This window comes from Seriola lalandi, unplaced genomic scaffold (assembly GCF_002814215.2).
Source record: "Seriola lalandi dorsalis isolate HSWRI2012SDOR001 ecotype SW California unplaced genomic scaffold, Sedor1 jcf7180002054582, whole genome shotgun sequence".
NCBI lineage: Eukaryota > Metazoa > Chordata > Actinopteri > Carangiformes > Carangidae > Seriola > Seriola lalandi.
The window spans coordinates 482311-497290 of NW_019525135.1; the positions used below are offsets into that span (position 1 = coordinate 482311).

General features: G+C 40.6%; 2 protein-coding genes across 5 annotated transcripts in view; one reads left to right on the forward strand and one right to left on the reverse strand.

Moving 5' to 3' along the window:
- Nucleotides 1-3471: 3471 nt before the first annotated feature.
- Nucleotides 3472-7455, forward strand: LOC111664081 (intelectin-like). The gene is given in 5 exon segments (XM_087177148.1): nt 3472-3498; nt 3676-3803; nt 3864-4024; nt 4335-4426; nt 7342-7455. Coding segments are annotated over 5 exon segments (522 nt in total).
- The window catches only part of slit2 (slit homolog 2 (Drosophila)), a 92823-nt gene continuing 84107 nt past the window's right edge, over nt 6265-14980 (reverse strand). For all 4 annotated transcript variants that reach the window (XM_023418468.2, XM_023418467.2, XM_023418465.2 and 1 more), the window contains 8 exons: nt 14037-14130; nt 13334-13471; nt 12365-12605; nt 11269-11399; nt 10993-11147; nt 9465-9819; nt 9120-9334; nt 6265-8105 (listed from right to left, as the gene is read on the reverse strand). In XM_023418468.2, the coding sequence (XP_023274236.1) occupies nt 7849-8105; nt 9120-9334; nt 9465-9819; nt 10993-11147; nt 11269-11399; nt 12365-12605; nt 13334-13471; nt 14037-14130 (1586 nt within the window). In that variant the 3' untranslated portion in view covers nt 6265-7848. The remainder of the gene's footprint in view (nt 8106-9119; nt 9335-9464; nt 9820-10992; nt 11148-11268; nt 11400-12364; nt 12606-13333; nt 13472-14036; nt 14131-14980) is intronic.

Genomic DNA, 14980 nt, shown 5'->3' on the forward strand with positions numbered 1-14980 from the left:
CCCGTAGTCATTTTAGAATGTTTTAAGTTAATATTCACTTTATCAAGTTAATTTAATAATATTTTCCTTATATAGTATAAAGCTACAGAGGTTATTGGTTATGTAGCACACTAACAACCATATCCACAACATTTGAGATATCTCCAAATGAAGTTGCTGGACATCTAAACTATATAAGTATTATGTAATGTGGTGCACTGAGATGTTTGACCTGATTGAGGACATGTCCAACATACACTATACTTTGGTTTTCAAGAGACTCTTGGCTTGGCAGACATCAGAACTCTAACTGACATTAAAACAGCTATAAAATACAAATATAGAGACAAATCAGTCAAAGTTATGTTGTTTTCTAAATAATTTTAAAACAACACATATATCCATTTTATATTAACATATTACAACTTATTAAAACAACCATTATTGGGAAAATCCATTGCAAAGTTTATAATTATAATACTGTTCATTATACAAAGTTAAAATTTTTGTTTTAACCTCGTTTCTACATGGGGCAAGACAAAGAAAAAACTGAATGGAAAAAAGTAGCTCTGAAAAAAAGAGATGGTGAAACACGTGAAAGGGCAGGAAAAAGCCAGAGTTAATTATCCCAATTCTTTATTAATAAGAAGTGAATATTTCCATCAGATAGCCACATGTGGTCGGTGCTGCTGGGAGAGCACAGCTGGCTGCTGGTTTTCATTCCTGCTGCTGCGTGAAGCAGCTGAATTATTAGTGCGAGGAGGCGTCAGAAAGCCTGCCACTCCGCTCTCAAAGTGTCCCTTTACCCTCTAAAAATAGATCAGAGAGATAGAGCGAGAGAGACAGAGAGGAAAGGAGTTGTCATAGTTTGTGTTTTACTGGTCAGAAAACAATCCTGTTACGTTCGAGAGGACAGTGAAATCTAGTGGTAGAGGTCAGATATTACATGCAAGTTGTATTACAGGATTTAATTTAAGAAAGTTCAATAATATAAAAACCTGTGTTGGTGCAAATGCACCTTTTGAGAAAGCAAAACTATAAAGAACCTGTACAACCTTCTCTATATAAAACAGTTTCTCAGAAAGAGTTTAAGAGTGCCTGCTTGTTCACAGGTCATACATAAACCAAAAAATAAAATGCTTCACTATTCATGGGAAAGTGCAAGGAATGTCAGTTTTGGTTTTGTAAACAATTATTGCTTGGTGAGTCTTCCTCAGGCTGAGATTCAGGAGGTTTATTCATGATGACGTTGTAGCTGTGTGACCATTGAGCAACGCTCGCCCTTGTCTTTTGCACATGCACTTCACAAAGGTCAAGTATGTGGTGTGGACTGCCTGACAAATGCATTACCTGGGTATGTCTTCACAGAGGTCAGGATGAAAGATTAAACAGGGCAGGGCTGATCAAGGTGGGTTCAATTACAGTAGAAAAGCAATGGTAAAATAAAAAAAATCAATCCTTTCATTTAATGGGCCAAAACTGTAGTTTCAGTAGTTAACTACACAAAAATGTCAAAAAAGTAATTTAACTACATGACTCCCTATGCACATACAAATGTAACTGAACTACCAGCAAGCTAATGCAAAATGTAGTTAAAATACTAATTTCATTACATGTAGTTCATTACTCCACGACACAGGACACAGCAGCATCCCATCAAGGACAGTTCAAAATCTGGCAACAGTAAAAAAAAAAAAAAAAACAACATGCAGAAGTTGAGGTTAATGACCACTGGCAGGCACTTACAGTGTTCAGGACTTGCTGTCAGCCTGGCTTAAACTGCAAAATTTGCTCACAAGTATTGTGTGAGCATAACTTCCTCTGTCAATTGAATAAAGATTCTTTTTTCACGTGCAAAGAAGAAATCTTTCAACCCAGGACAGAATTTACCACGGGGGTTACAATTTTGTATATAATAGAGGTGAAACAAATGATAAAATATTTTTCAAAACTTGAATTTTGTTCAGGTTTTGTTGTTTTCTAGCACACTCGTGAACTCATCTTTATTGATGAAGAAGGATCTATTACCAAAAGAAAGACAAGGGAGAGGAACATCTATGACCAAGACCCCTACAACTGTGTTCACCTCTTCAGGCCATGGAGGAAACTTGTTCAGATATTAAAGTGATAATGGTGACAGATATTGAGCGTGTATAAAGCACACAAGGGTTTGTTTCCCCCACTGCCTGACTATTGTTGATTGTTGCAACTAATTGTTAGTAAAACACAACCTAATAACATCTGTTTTCTAACGCAGAGCTGTTTACATCTTTACTACTTAAGCCAAATATAAAATCTTAAGAGGGGCAGGATCGTTGCTATTGTTACCGTTACTATGTCAACACACTTACAGACCGTTACAGACTTAGGTTGTGTAAACGATCGACACTGCCACGAGATGTTGCACTCAACCCTCCCTCCCTTCACGTACTCAGTCAGCAAGGTGTGACTAAGCACAGTGAAAACGACCACTAAACACAAATAAAGTCACACAAGACTGAATAAAGTTGCCCTGTGTACACGAGAGTCAACAAAAACAAGCTAGCCACAACATTAGCCCACGCTAGCATTGCCATGATAAACTCCAGTAAGCCAGCCAGCGATTGCAGCATTTGCGAGACACATTCATAATATTGCTAACAGCAAAGTTAGCTAACGTTTGCAAGCCTTCTGTAGCCGATCACTAATGAAAACAGACATGTAAAATGATGAAGCCACCAAGTTACTTACACAATGAGGAGAAGAAAAGCCAGTTCCGAGTCAAGCTGGAGCTCTTCAGCAACTTGAGGGGCTCTCCAAATCGGTGTTACCGTCCCAGCTTTTCCCTTTAAGGACAGGTGCCTTGTGGGTAACCTGTGTGTGAAGTGTTATGAGCGGTAGGCCCAATCTCAATGTCCCGCCTAAACCCTAAACCCTGAACCCTGAACCCGCAGAGACTTAATTGACGTCACCTGCTGAGTGATTGAGTGTGAGAGGCTGTAAGGGCTCACAATGGTATAAAGAGTTACGGGATAGTACTTATATCAGTTACCTTGATGATGCCAAAACATATGCATTCAATTGTAGGTTTGGGACTTTTTTATTCCTTCCCTTTGCTCCCTGTTTGTTGGGTCAGAACTGATCCAATTTAGATATTTGGAATTCATCATCATGTCATCCTAGGAAAAATAACTACAGCCCAATACCAATGTTTTGGTTCTGGCTCTGAATCACCAGTGATCTCTGTGTTTATACTGTCATATACTGTCTTGTAATGCTAAGATTAGGCTGTGTTCCTTTCATGCTTGTTTGATAACCGTTCTTATATCTTATTATTTCTTGCGTTTTATGGCAGTTGTTTGCCGTTTCACAAAGCTTCAAACTTGGGTAATTCCTTCAGGCAAAGTCTGCAGAAATGCAGACTTACGGAAAGTGCACATAAAGGGCTCAAAATGTCAGCTGGAGAACCCTCATGACCTCAATTGTTTGTCAGTGGGACAGCGCTAAGCCCTTATGAACTTACCAGGAACACGCCTTCAAGTCTGTGAGTCTGTGAGGGTGGATATTGGTATTGGACTGTAGATCTCTCACTTGTGTCTGAGTGAAGGTAGCCACAATATACTATTGCAGCCGCAATAAAACTACATGCCACAGGTAGTCAGAGAAAAGTATCTAGATAAGGTTAGGATAGCGGCGATTGTGTGTGCACTTTTACAGAATCCAGGTTACTATGATATAGTTGCAGAAGACATGTCTCTGTGGCATGTTCTCAACAATTTCCCATTGGAGCACTGGAACCTGGCGGCCATCCTCTTCTACCACACTGACAACTGTTTTCTACGTCTGTGCAGACGTGCTTCAGGGTAACTTAGTTGTAAAACTTAATCAATACATATAAGGTAGAGAATATAACAAAAAATACATACATTCATCCAGCAATATCCAGTGAGATACAACGTTGGCTCATGCTGCAACAGACGGCCAGCTATTCCCATTTTGTATATCCATGGAGACGGAAAGTCTACCAGAAACTTATGGACCCAATTCAAAAGGACCAAAAACACATGTAGCAAGAGGGAAATGGAGATAATAAAGAGTTTTTCATCATCATGGATGGATGTGAATATCATTCTGGATTGGTGCTTGGGGCCATTCATGTGTAATGAAAAATTTTATAACATTTTCTGAAAAATGTGTACTGTATTGAAATTTATCACAAATACGGATGAACTTTGAATCATAAAATGGGTAAGAAGCTGAAACTGGTGAATATATTAATGATAGATGCAACAATATCAGCAAGAATGAAATGCATTCTGTTGTAATCAAGGTAGCATTTGAAAAGTGCATTATGTTTTATTTTGCCTTTCGGAAAGTGGAATTTGAACCAGGTGCCATCACATTCAGAGTAATAAACAATGAACATGCAGCCATGGCTTCTGTCAGTCAACAGAGCAAATGCTACACGGTAAACTAATCCTGTTTGAATGTTTCTGCACTACTGTACAGGAGAAAGTGGATATTTCCCCCCTGTTCAGTGAAGAGACTTGCCATCCTTGGACTTGGACAGACTGGCAAGGTCACAAGGCTGGAGTGCATCCAAAGAGATGAGGGAGGCTGCTTTACTGTTCTACTGCTGAGAGGTTTATTTGAACATGCAGTTTATACTACACTAGTTTACATCACAACAATCCCAGTCGTAGCCTTTTAGATTGTCAGTTCAGATTTATTTGTGTATTCTTTATGACAGCATGTTACAGATAATGATCCACATGCTTCTGCTTTAGTGGTTGATCATAAAGAACAGGCCTGATATTACAGTAAAAGTGTCATTTGTAATTAAGATGCACAACAGCAGGTGGCGTCATAGAACTGCATAGGCATTGTTAAAGGATTTTTTTTCTTTTTTCTATGTAGTTTTGAGGATCTTTATACCTCTAATACAGACAATAGAAAGATGGTATGAAATGAAGGAGACAGAGATGTAACAAAGCTGGTTTCTTGCCGGATGTGGACCAGGGAGTTGCAGTTCCTGGTCACCATCTTAACCTCTAATCTCAGGAGGGACTGTTTGTTGAAAGGTATTTTAGCTGAGAGTGTATTTATTTCCTGCATGTGCATTTGCAGCTGCTCAGAACCACAAGCTTTGGCATCCTCTTTCAGGACCCCCACCTCAGTACTGTGGCTGTCTGTCTGACCTCTGATCTGTGGTGTCCTGTGTGTCTGAGTGACCCACAAAGATCTTAACTCTGCTGGGCACACCTTCAGTTTCATAGTGAGGCTGGTTTAGAGCTGGTTTCCTGAAAAATTGTAATAATTTGCAGCATAAATTTACATATAATTGTCAACCAATCCCAGTAAAAGACCAAATGAGCAATGCATTACAATGCAAACTTTCCCACTCTGTCTGTGGCTACAATTTGTTCCAAATGAAGATGTCATTTTTTAATAACAGTTTATACAATAGTATACAGTACATCAATATATACATAGTTGTTTATTAATAAAAAGCAAAATAATTTCCATTTTCCTTTTTGGAAATGTTACTTAAACACAATCAAATAGTGCATTTGTTTGGGACTTTCAGCTGCGGATTAATACACATGTATGTCAGATGAAGGAACATGTCAGTCAATAAGACAGTGGACCTTATTGATGTGTTTTTAGTAGGTTTAGTAGGACAGTGGTACAGAGGAGTAAAGTATATCATGCTTTGGGTACAGAGATAATACTTGTTGTCTAATCAGTTCATTCTTTGTTTTGTTTTTTTTCAAGGGGTTTATTGACAATAAGGAGCACAGAATACGACCAGAGTTACATAGAAATATATAAATAGCTGTTGCCTCCATGATAGATATCTAACTTACAGAGTATCACCTTACAACAAATGTTTAGGTAATATGACTGTTTTTGTTGGTATAATCAGTAAATTGCTGGGTTTGGTCTTTTTGTAGATGGGTAGAAAAATATAGAATATCATCAGACTTAAACTTTAATATAGTGGGACAAGACAAAGCTGGTCTTACACTTACTGTGTGTGTGTATGCTCAAAAATTGCTCACAAATACTAAGTGTGGAGGAGCATATAGGATTAGCCTAAGTCTTCAATCAGTGACAGAAAAGGGATGAAAAGAGGAAAAGTTGAGGATGTAGATAAAGCACAGTGCCATATTCTCCATTTATAAGAATAATGGAAGATTACTGTTGTGCTTCAAAACTTTATTAATCCTGCTCCTCAGTATGTCATGGGGGAACATTTCTGACTTGGACCTCTTAGTGTGACAAAAAAGGCAAAGGTGAGAAGTGTGAGGTAAATATTGTGTTTAATAAACAAACATCAGTCAGGGAACTGACATTAGTCTGGGGATGGAGAAGGGGGGGGAATATAAAGCACAATGCACATGTGTAGAGGTGGGGGGAACATATTTATCTGTTACACAAGGTGCCCCCCGTACAGTAGGAGCAGGAAGTTCTATATAACATACAGATCAGGATCCAAGTCTACGGTACAAAAACTTAGCAGCAACATGTTAACATCGGAGACCAAGGGGCTAACAAAGTAGTTTCATTTAGAAAAAGTCACAGTATTCTTAAAGCATAAATTTGTTAAAAAGGTAAAAACAGTTCTAAGCATCCTCTAGGGTCAATGCTACTCACAAGATCTGTGTGTGAAATACATAGGTAGGGAAATTATCTATACATTTATACTCTAATATAAAGACCTTCTGGTAATGGCACAGTACAAACTCTCAGGAAACGCGACAAAAATATACAATGTCTTCACGTCACATTTGCAGATTAAAATGTAACTAAGGTCTCTGGCAAGCACAATAGTTTCAGTGATCAAAAAACAACTTCTCTTCAACCAAAATAAAGGACACCATTTTGTTAGTTCAGCTATCTTGACAGATTATGCCTTTTTAATACAAAAATAAGGACAAATATAAATTAATATATATTAAAAGAATCAGATTGATACATGGGGGATCTACTGAATAAGCACAGGTATTTATGATACAATAAATACTTGTCATTCATGACTGGGGGTAGATAAACAGAGAGTAGTGTATTTAACCTGGCAGGTAATATGTTTAACTCTTCTACAGGTGAGCGCATACAGTATGTATGTGTGTGTGTGTTTGTGTGTTGTTCAGTAGCTGTATAAAATACCACAAGTTTGAGCACAGCTGTGTGTAGGATGGTGCACACAGTCTCAGAGGGTTCAGGAGGTCTGTTAGGGGAGACTGCACACTACAGTGGTGGTTTCTTGTGTTGTAGGGGGTTATCACTGCCCGCCCTCTCCCATGCTTTAATGCAGCTCCTCCTAGTGGTGAGTCTGTGGTACTACCAGTTAAGGTTACTCCTAAAACACACAACTCACAGACAGGAAGCAGGAAGTCTACAGGAAGCGGTCAGCCGTCAGTGACCGGTCAGTCCTCCAGGGAAGAGACAGTGTGGCACACCATTGGAGTCATCATGACCAACAAAAAGAAGTAGATGTAAGGAAAAGTCAACGCTTGTGTTTTTTTTTTTTTGTCTTTTTCTCCACTTCATAATAAAAAATAAGTCTGTTTTTGTACTTTACAATACAATTCAACATCCCCACCGAGGAAGCATCAATCATCAGTCCAGCACTGACAAGAAAAGAAACTCTTTTTTAGTTGTTTCTCTTGTTTTTTTGACTTTTTTCAGGGTTTTTAAAAAAAAAAACAACAGGGTTGGTGGTGGTGGGGGGGGGGGCTGTAGAGGGTGGAGGGGTTTCTCAGGAAGAATCAGGATCTTGGACAATGGGGGACGAGGATCAAGTAAGGCGGGCAGGAACACAGAACATATCTGGAGAGGAGGAAATCTGCCAAGGGTATTGTCTCTTTTTTTTTCTTTCTTTTTTTTTTATGAGGAGCACTTTGTACAGCCGCACTTGACCACTTTCTCTACTTCCTGGACAAACGAAGAGCCGTCAGTGCACTGGAAGGTGTATTTCCTGCGTTTGCTGCGGAGGGGGGTGCAGCAGGTGCCCTGTCCTTCTGCTCCCCCCGGGCAGCTGCCCCGACACTCTAGACGGGAGACCTTCTCCTGGGTTTGGCACGCCGCGTAGCCTTGCTGTCTCTGGTAGACATCTCGGACCCGTTCACCTCGGCAGGCCACCTCTGCAGGGATGAGCGAACAGAAAGGTTACAAGTTACCCGATCTTTTACCGATGTTCTGGAGCGGCAAGGACATGTGGGAGGTAACTTTGCAATGCTCTTAACTGGAGGTGGGGAAATTAAGCAGATATTCATTTTGCCAACTAGTTAGTCTTCACCAAAAATTAGGAATGAACTGGTTGGGTTGCCAAATGCGTGTCCGGTTATCCTCCCCCACCTCTGATAAAGAGCAGTGCACAGCTGCTTCCCTGAGCTTGTCTATGGTAACCATCTGTGGCTGTTTCCATGCAGTGGATGAATATGGATAAGGGACACCATGACTGATGACGCACTACATAAATCCTTCAACAAAAAAGGTAATTTATCAAAGTTATATTATAGAAAAATGTCAAATCAAGACCAACTGCCTTAAAAAATGTTTATACTCTAATGCAAATGGTGCTTGGCTAGATTTTCTTAGATGACAAAAAAATAAGAAATTGTTCTCCTACATTATGATATTGTGACTTCCTCGAATTGCCATTTTTGCAGTACACAATTTGTAAGAACAACTTTAGCGACATGTTGCATGAGGTGAAAACAAGGTGAGGTAGAGACAGTGAGTAGAGGTATTTTTGGTTGCACTGGAGATGAACCAAGAAAAAATATCAGGAAAAAAGAGGCAGACAGTAAAATGTGACCAGGCAGTCTCACCTGAGTAACTCCCCGTGTGGGATTAAGAGGAGGCTCAGGAGATGCTGAGTTGAAAAAGCAATGGGGTTACGAGTGTTAAGTGCAGAAACATAAAACACTGTTAGACACACACATACTACTGCTGAGAGACTTTAAATGAGAGTTTACAAGTAACAGAGCAAAGCGGAAGTGTAGAAGAGGTTCTGTTAAGAGAAACATACTAGATTCAAAAGATTGAACAGCATTAGATATTATTTTAAAAAATGTGAGAAGTTAGTACAGAGCACAGACACAACCAACATACACCCGTGCACCTCTTCCAAAGATGCCTCCATGTTTTCTTACCTCTGTCACACGCCTCTCCTGTGTATCCGCTGTTACACTCGCAGTATGCTTTGCCCAGGCCCGACACTCTGCATTTGCCATGTTTGCAGCGAGACAGACTGCAGGGGTTAGCTGCATCCTGGTCATGCTCATCACACAGTACGCCGACAAAACCAGGCTGGCAGCGGCAGGAGTAAGAGTAGGAGTTGATTGGAAGGCAGGTACCATGGATACACCTGTAGGGAAAATAAAGATGTGGATGGATATACAAATCTTCTTAAGTCCCTCTTTTGATTCAAAAGCCTGAAACACTTGAGCTGTAGTCATTCTGGTTTTCAAGTCATACAAACACAAAAACCCACTCACTTATTGCCATCACAGGGGTTGTTGACTTGTTGGTCACACAGTGCTCCCGTCCAGCCTGGGTGGCAGGTGCACGTGAAGCCGCGGTGCCCTGTTGCGTGGCAATCACCCTGGACGCAGGCGCCTCTCTGGCACGGCTGGCAGCCTGGCTCCACCCCGTGGCCCAGCCACTGCCTGGTGGTGCTATGTGAAGTCCCAGAGCCTGGAGCACCTGGCCCCAGACCAGCCCCCAGGTCCTGGAGCTTTCCATTAATGTACAGGTTACGGAGGCAGCCGTGGAAGCTGGTGCCGTTGCGTCCACCTGAGCCTTGCTGCAGGGCTGACAGACCCCCAGAGGCTGAGGCACGCTCTGGCATCCCTGATGGAAGAGAAGATTAGTGATTAGAGAGATCACAGCATCACGAATGCATAGATACATTATCTAAACATGTCAGACGCACACAAATTCAAATATTCTTTTTTTATAGAGCAGCTTTTGAAGTGATGAAGAAACACAGTGAGGGGAGAGATGGATTAAACAGTAAAACTAAATCAAATATATTAAGGATTTAATTTTAAAATGAAGGACTGTTTGTAACACTTCTTTCCTCTTGCATCCAGGGGAACAACCAAAATGCCCGAGCCAGAGGATCAGACATGATTACTAATTACTAAACATGTCTTACATATATTCTAGTCCACTGACAGATTTAAATCCCAGAAAAACTTCAAACCAGTTATAAACCAACCAGTAAACACACTGTAAAGGTGTTCTCTGTGTGCTCCCTTTCTGGTCTCTCTTGGCACATGTGCTGCAGTGTTTTGAATAAATCTGAAGTTTATCTTTTTCTTAGGTACTCCCACTGAGAGAGTCTTGCAGTAATCAAGACAGCCAGTGATAAAAGGGTTTCACAGTACCTCTCCGTGACGAATGGCTGTACTTTGGCAAAACGCCTGAGATGATTAAAGGTACTTTTAGTGATATTTCTTGTGAGCTTTGAATTTCAAATCAGGATCAAAATGCACATCAAGGATACTTGTGGTTGGATGTTTTGTGCCAGGGATTTAAGTTAGTCTATCTATCTGGGCATTTGCTCTGATAGAAAACCACCTTTTTTCTTATTTTTGGCCATCTGTGTGACAATCAATTCACCGAACCACTAAATAATCAAAAAATATAACATGCACAAAGAGAAAATTGAGGAGAGCAACTAAAAATCTGTCTTATGTCCAATTATTATATGATATACTTATTACTTATACTATTTATCACACATAACCAACAATGTGAATCAGGATTATATAAAATTATATACTGAAAACATAAACACAGTCTTCATAAAGCAAATGATGTGCAAATAGTGTTTTCTTTAAAGCTTTAATGAATAAACCAGATTTTGCTGATGAATAAATGAATATATGCAGCAAGGAGCTTAGATTCCAATCACATAACCCTCTGTGACCTGCAGTGGATTAATGAAATATCTATTGTGTATTTGTGTGGAGTGATTCACACACATACATACACATAAATCCATACTGTGGTCCTTACCTCCCAGGTAAAGTGGGGAATCTATGTTGAGTGTGGACTGTTTGCTGATAGAGTTGATGGATTTGGGCGGCCCACCATCGATAGACAGAGACAGAGTCTGGTCTGATGCTACCAACTCCACTGCATGAAAACTACCATCATTCACTGTCTCCACGCTGAGAGAGAGAGAGAGAGAGAGAGAGAGAGAGAGAGAATGGAGAGATTCTGTCTAGATATTTGGGTCATCCATCATGTGAATGTGTCATCAGTGACATTTCTGCTTGTAATAGCACGTACCTGTATATAGCAGAAGGAGGGTAGGACCCAGTATCGTAGCTGACCCTGAGGCGTCCCCTGTACAGCTCCATGGCAATGTGATCATTGTCCCCTTTGTACAACAACACACCGCTGTCCTCATCTGTAGCAATCTGAAAACACAGCAGGACGACCGTATAAATGACCTTATGAACAGTGGTAGAAGAAGTGTTCAGGTTCTACTTAAACCCTCCAGCAGCCTTTGTTTTTTACCCACTTGGCAGCGGAAACAAATTCTGAACTCAACACTGACATGTTAGCAAACAGCTGCTAACAGTTGCTGACATTATCATTAATTTAGAGTCGTGTTTCTGGCCACCAGGCAACTCTTAGTACAGGATTCACTCTCTTTTAGTTCCTTTTTTGGTCCCTACTGACTCCTGAATGAAGTATTTGGCTTTTTAGCTGCTATTTGCTCCATTAGAATCACAAGCTTTTATGTATGTATTTATGTACAGCAGAATTTCTGTGTTGTAGCTGGTTGAAGTAGAGCTAGTTTAAAATACTTTAAAATAAAGTTAGGTATGTCCAGGCGTTACCAGTCGAGGGGGTTGGACCACCTTCAAAGGGTCACAAAATAAATCTGAAGGGCTGTGCGATGATTAATGGGAGAGGGAAGAAGAAAAAAGGTTCTGCTTCACAAATCCTCTAATATATGCTTATTGAGATATTTATCTCTTTGGACCTTGAAAAACATTTAAATGAAACCATCTGTGAAGTTTGGAGGTGAAATGTCTCCTTGGTTGAACTGCTGCCAACTCACAGGCATCTGAAATATGACAAGGGGCTCTAACTAGACATTGTTTTTCATTAGGGGTTAAGGGCCATAAAGGCTGGGCGCCACCTGTATAATTTGTTAAAACGCATTGTTCTTGTAGGCGTTGTAATCTGAAAAGTAACTAGCGACTATGGCTGTCAAATAAACGCAAATGTAAAAAGTGCAATATTACCTCAATAGCAGTAGAGTAGGGTAGAAATATAACGTGGCATGAAATTGTAATACTCAAGTAGAGTACAAGCACCTCAAAACTACTTCATTACAACTGTAGTATATTTAAGTACATGAGTGAGTGCGCACCTGTAGGCTGATGTTGGTGTGCGGTGAGAGGAGACTGGAGGGAAGCTGCAGGTAGGACTCCCGGTTAACAAAGTTGACGCTGACGAGCGTCTCACAGCGTTCGCCCTCGTAGCCATGGAGACACTGGCAGCGGGGGTCCGTTCCCACGACGACGCACTGTGCGCCGTTGAGGCACTCATGGTTGTCACAGGGGCTGGTGCGAGGAAGGACCATCGGTGGAGAGAACTCGCAGAACAACCCGCTGCAACACACACATTCACACACACATTGAAATGTAGTCTCATGATTGTAAGGTTGATACAAAAAGTATGAGGTGCAGCTAACAGGCTTTAAAGTTTCTAATGTTTTCACTGAGCTTTGAACTTCTTCTTCTAGAGACTTAAAATTAGCTTGAAACTGGAAGTCCGTGTGAATACAAACGTGCTGCCTTTATTTCTGTTTTTCTGGTGTTTTAAAATACAGTCAGACATCTGAGGTTTAAAAGCTGAGTTGCTTTTTTGTTTCTTATTTTAAATTTATACGCCAACTTTTTGTCCAAACATATGTTTGTGTCATTTAGAATAGTTTAACAAGCTAATAAAAAGTGTTTAACATAGTTTCTCCTTCCACAGCCACCACAGTTTACCACACAATGAAATTACTCCAGTAACGAAGAAGTAGATAATTATGTGTTCTTTGCAATAACTGACAATGAACACAAGGGGGAGACCCTCCAACATCACACTGTGTAAATATATAGTATACACATTTAGCATGATGTGTGGGGGAAGCTGAAAAGTTTTCTGGCAAAAAATTGAAAAAAAAAAACAACCTTACTTTGACTTTTTGCAATATAAGATCATGGTTTAGCAAATGTTGAACCTTCAGTTTGAACGTGCAGTACACAGTAGCAGTACAGATGCTGTTGATCCACAGAGAAGTTTAATGTGATTCAATATGTGTGAGCTCCTGCTGAGGTCTGTGCCTCACCTGTATCCCTCTGGACAGACGCAGGTGTATCCGTTGACGGCATCGATGCACTGACCTCCGTTCTGACACTTATTCTCTTCACAGTCGTCATAGTCCAGCTCACAGTGCTCACCTACGTAGCCTGGAGTGCACTCACACCTACAACGTGTACACACATACAAACACACACACAGACAGAGACAGGAATGCTTGTTGATACTGAACTTTAGTCCGCAGTCTGAATTTATTAGGATTCAGACAATGAATGCTACGTTTATAAGTTTATACAACTTAGCAACAGTGCACGTACACACACATGCACGCTCGCGCGCGCACACACACACACACACACACACACACACACACACACACACACACACACACACACACACAAACACGCACAGGAACAAGGGAGGAAAACTAAAACAAGATTCAGATAAAATCAGGACAGGAAACCTTATGAGACAGCCAAAATCACACTCCCAACACCTTCCCTTCACACGCACGCTGCATATCTCTGCAGGGAGAGATCAGCAACTAATTCATTTCACTGTGAGGAATGTTAGTACTCAAATCCCGGGGGAGAGAAATCACTGCTAACTCCAACTCTCCACAAGAGTGTCTATGTTCATGAGTATGTGTATCTGTGTTTTGTGTGTGTGTGTGTGTGTGTGTGTGTGTGTGTGTGTGTGTGTGTGTGTGTGTGTGTGTGTAGTCCACTCACTTGTATCCTTGAGGGGTCAAAATGCACTTTGAGTCGTGCTGACATGGGTTCAGCTCTGGAGCGCAGAAATCCAGTTTCTCTTCACATAGTTCTCCTAGGAACACACACACACACACACACACACACACACACACACACACACACACACACACACACACACACATACCCACCCATATAAACAAATCATCTCAACACCTTTTTTTAATACTGTACATACCGCTAATGATAAGTGATATTATAATATATAATAATAAAATCTCAATATGTTCCAGCTCACTTACACTGAGTATGAGTTTGTATTTACAGAACTGTTTGTGTCTGTACTGCATGTACAGAAATGTGTGTGTGTGTGTGTGTGTGTGTGTGTGTGTGTGTGTGTCTGTGTTGTATGGGTGTGTACTCTGATGATGAATGACTCTCTTGTGGCCAGAACCAACACAGCAGTCTGATAAATGACCCCATCTCTGTGAATGTCATATTCCTGATGATATTCCCGATGTTCCTGAAACTCTGAACTCCAAATGAATCACTGATGAGGCATCAGGGAATAAACCAATACTCCTGACAGCACAGGTCTACTCCGGAATAATTAGATGATCACTTGGGGATCAATGAGAACGCGTGTGAAGCGATGGGAGATGTGTAAGTATGTTTGTGCTCTGGAGCTTCTATCTCTGTAGGAGCTGTGCTACCTTATTTAGAAGCAGTCATATTAGTTTAATAAATGGAAATTCTAACATACTTTATAACTAAAGAGTGGGTGTCTTCTTTTTCCGGGTTATTAGTTTTAGAAATGCTGGTCGCACCTTTAAATGGCTTTAATAAAGACAAAATGGCTGCCATTAAGAAAGCTGGTGAGCTGTATCTAAAAGACTGTGACTGCTTGTTTGTCAATCCACAACTGATAAGTTAAACTTTCTGTAAAATAAGTGGCAAGAGTGGGG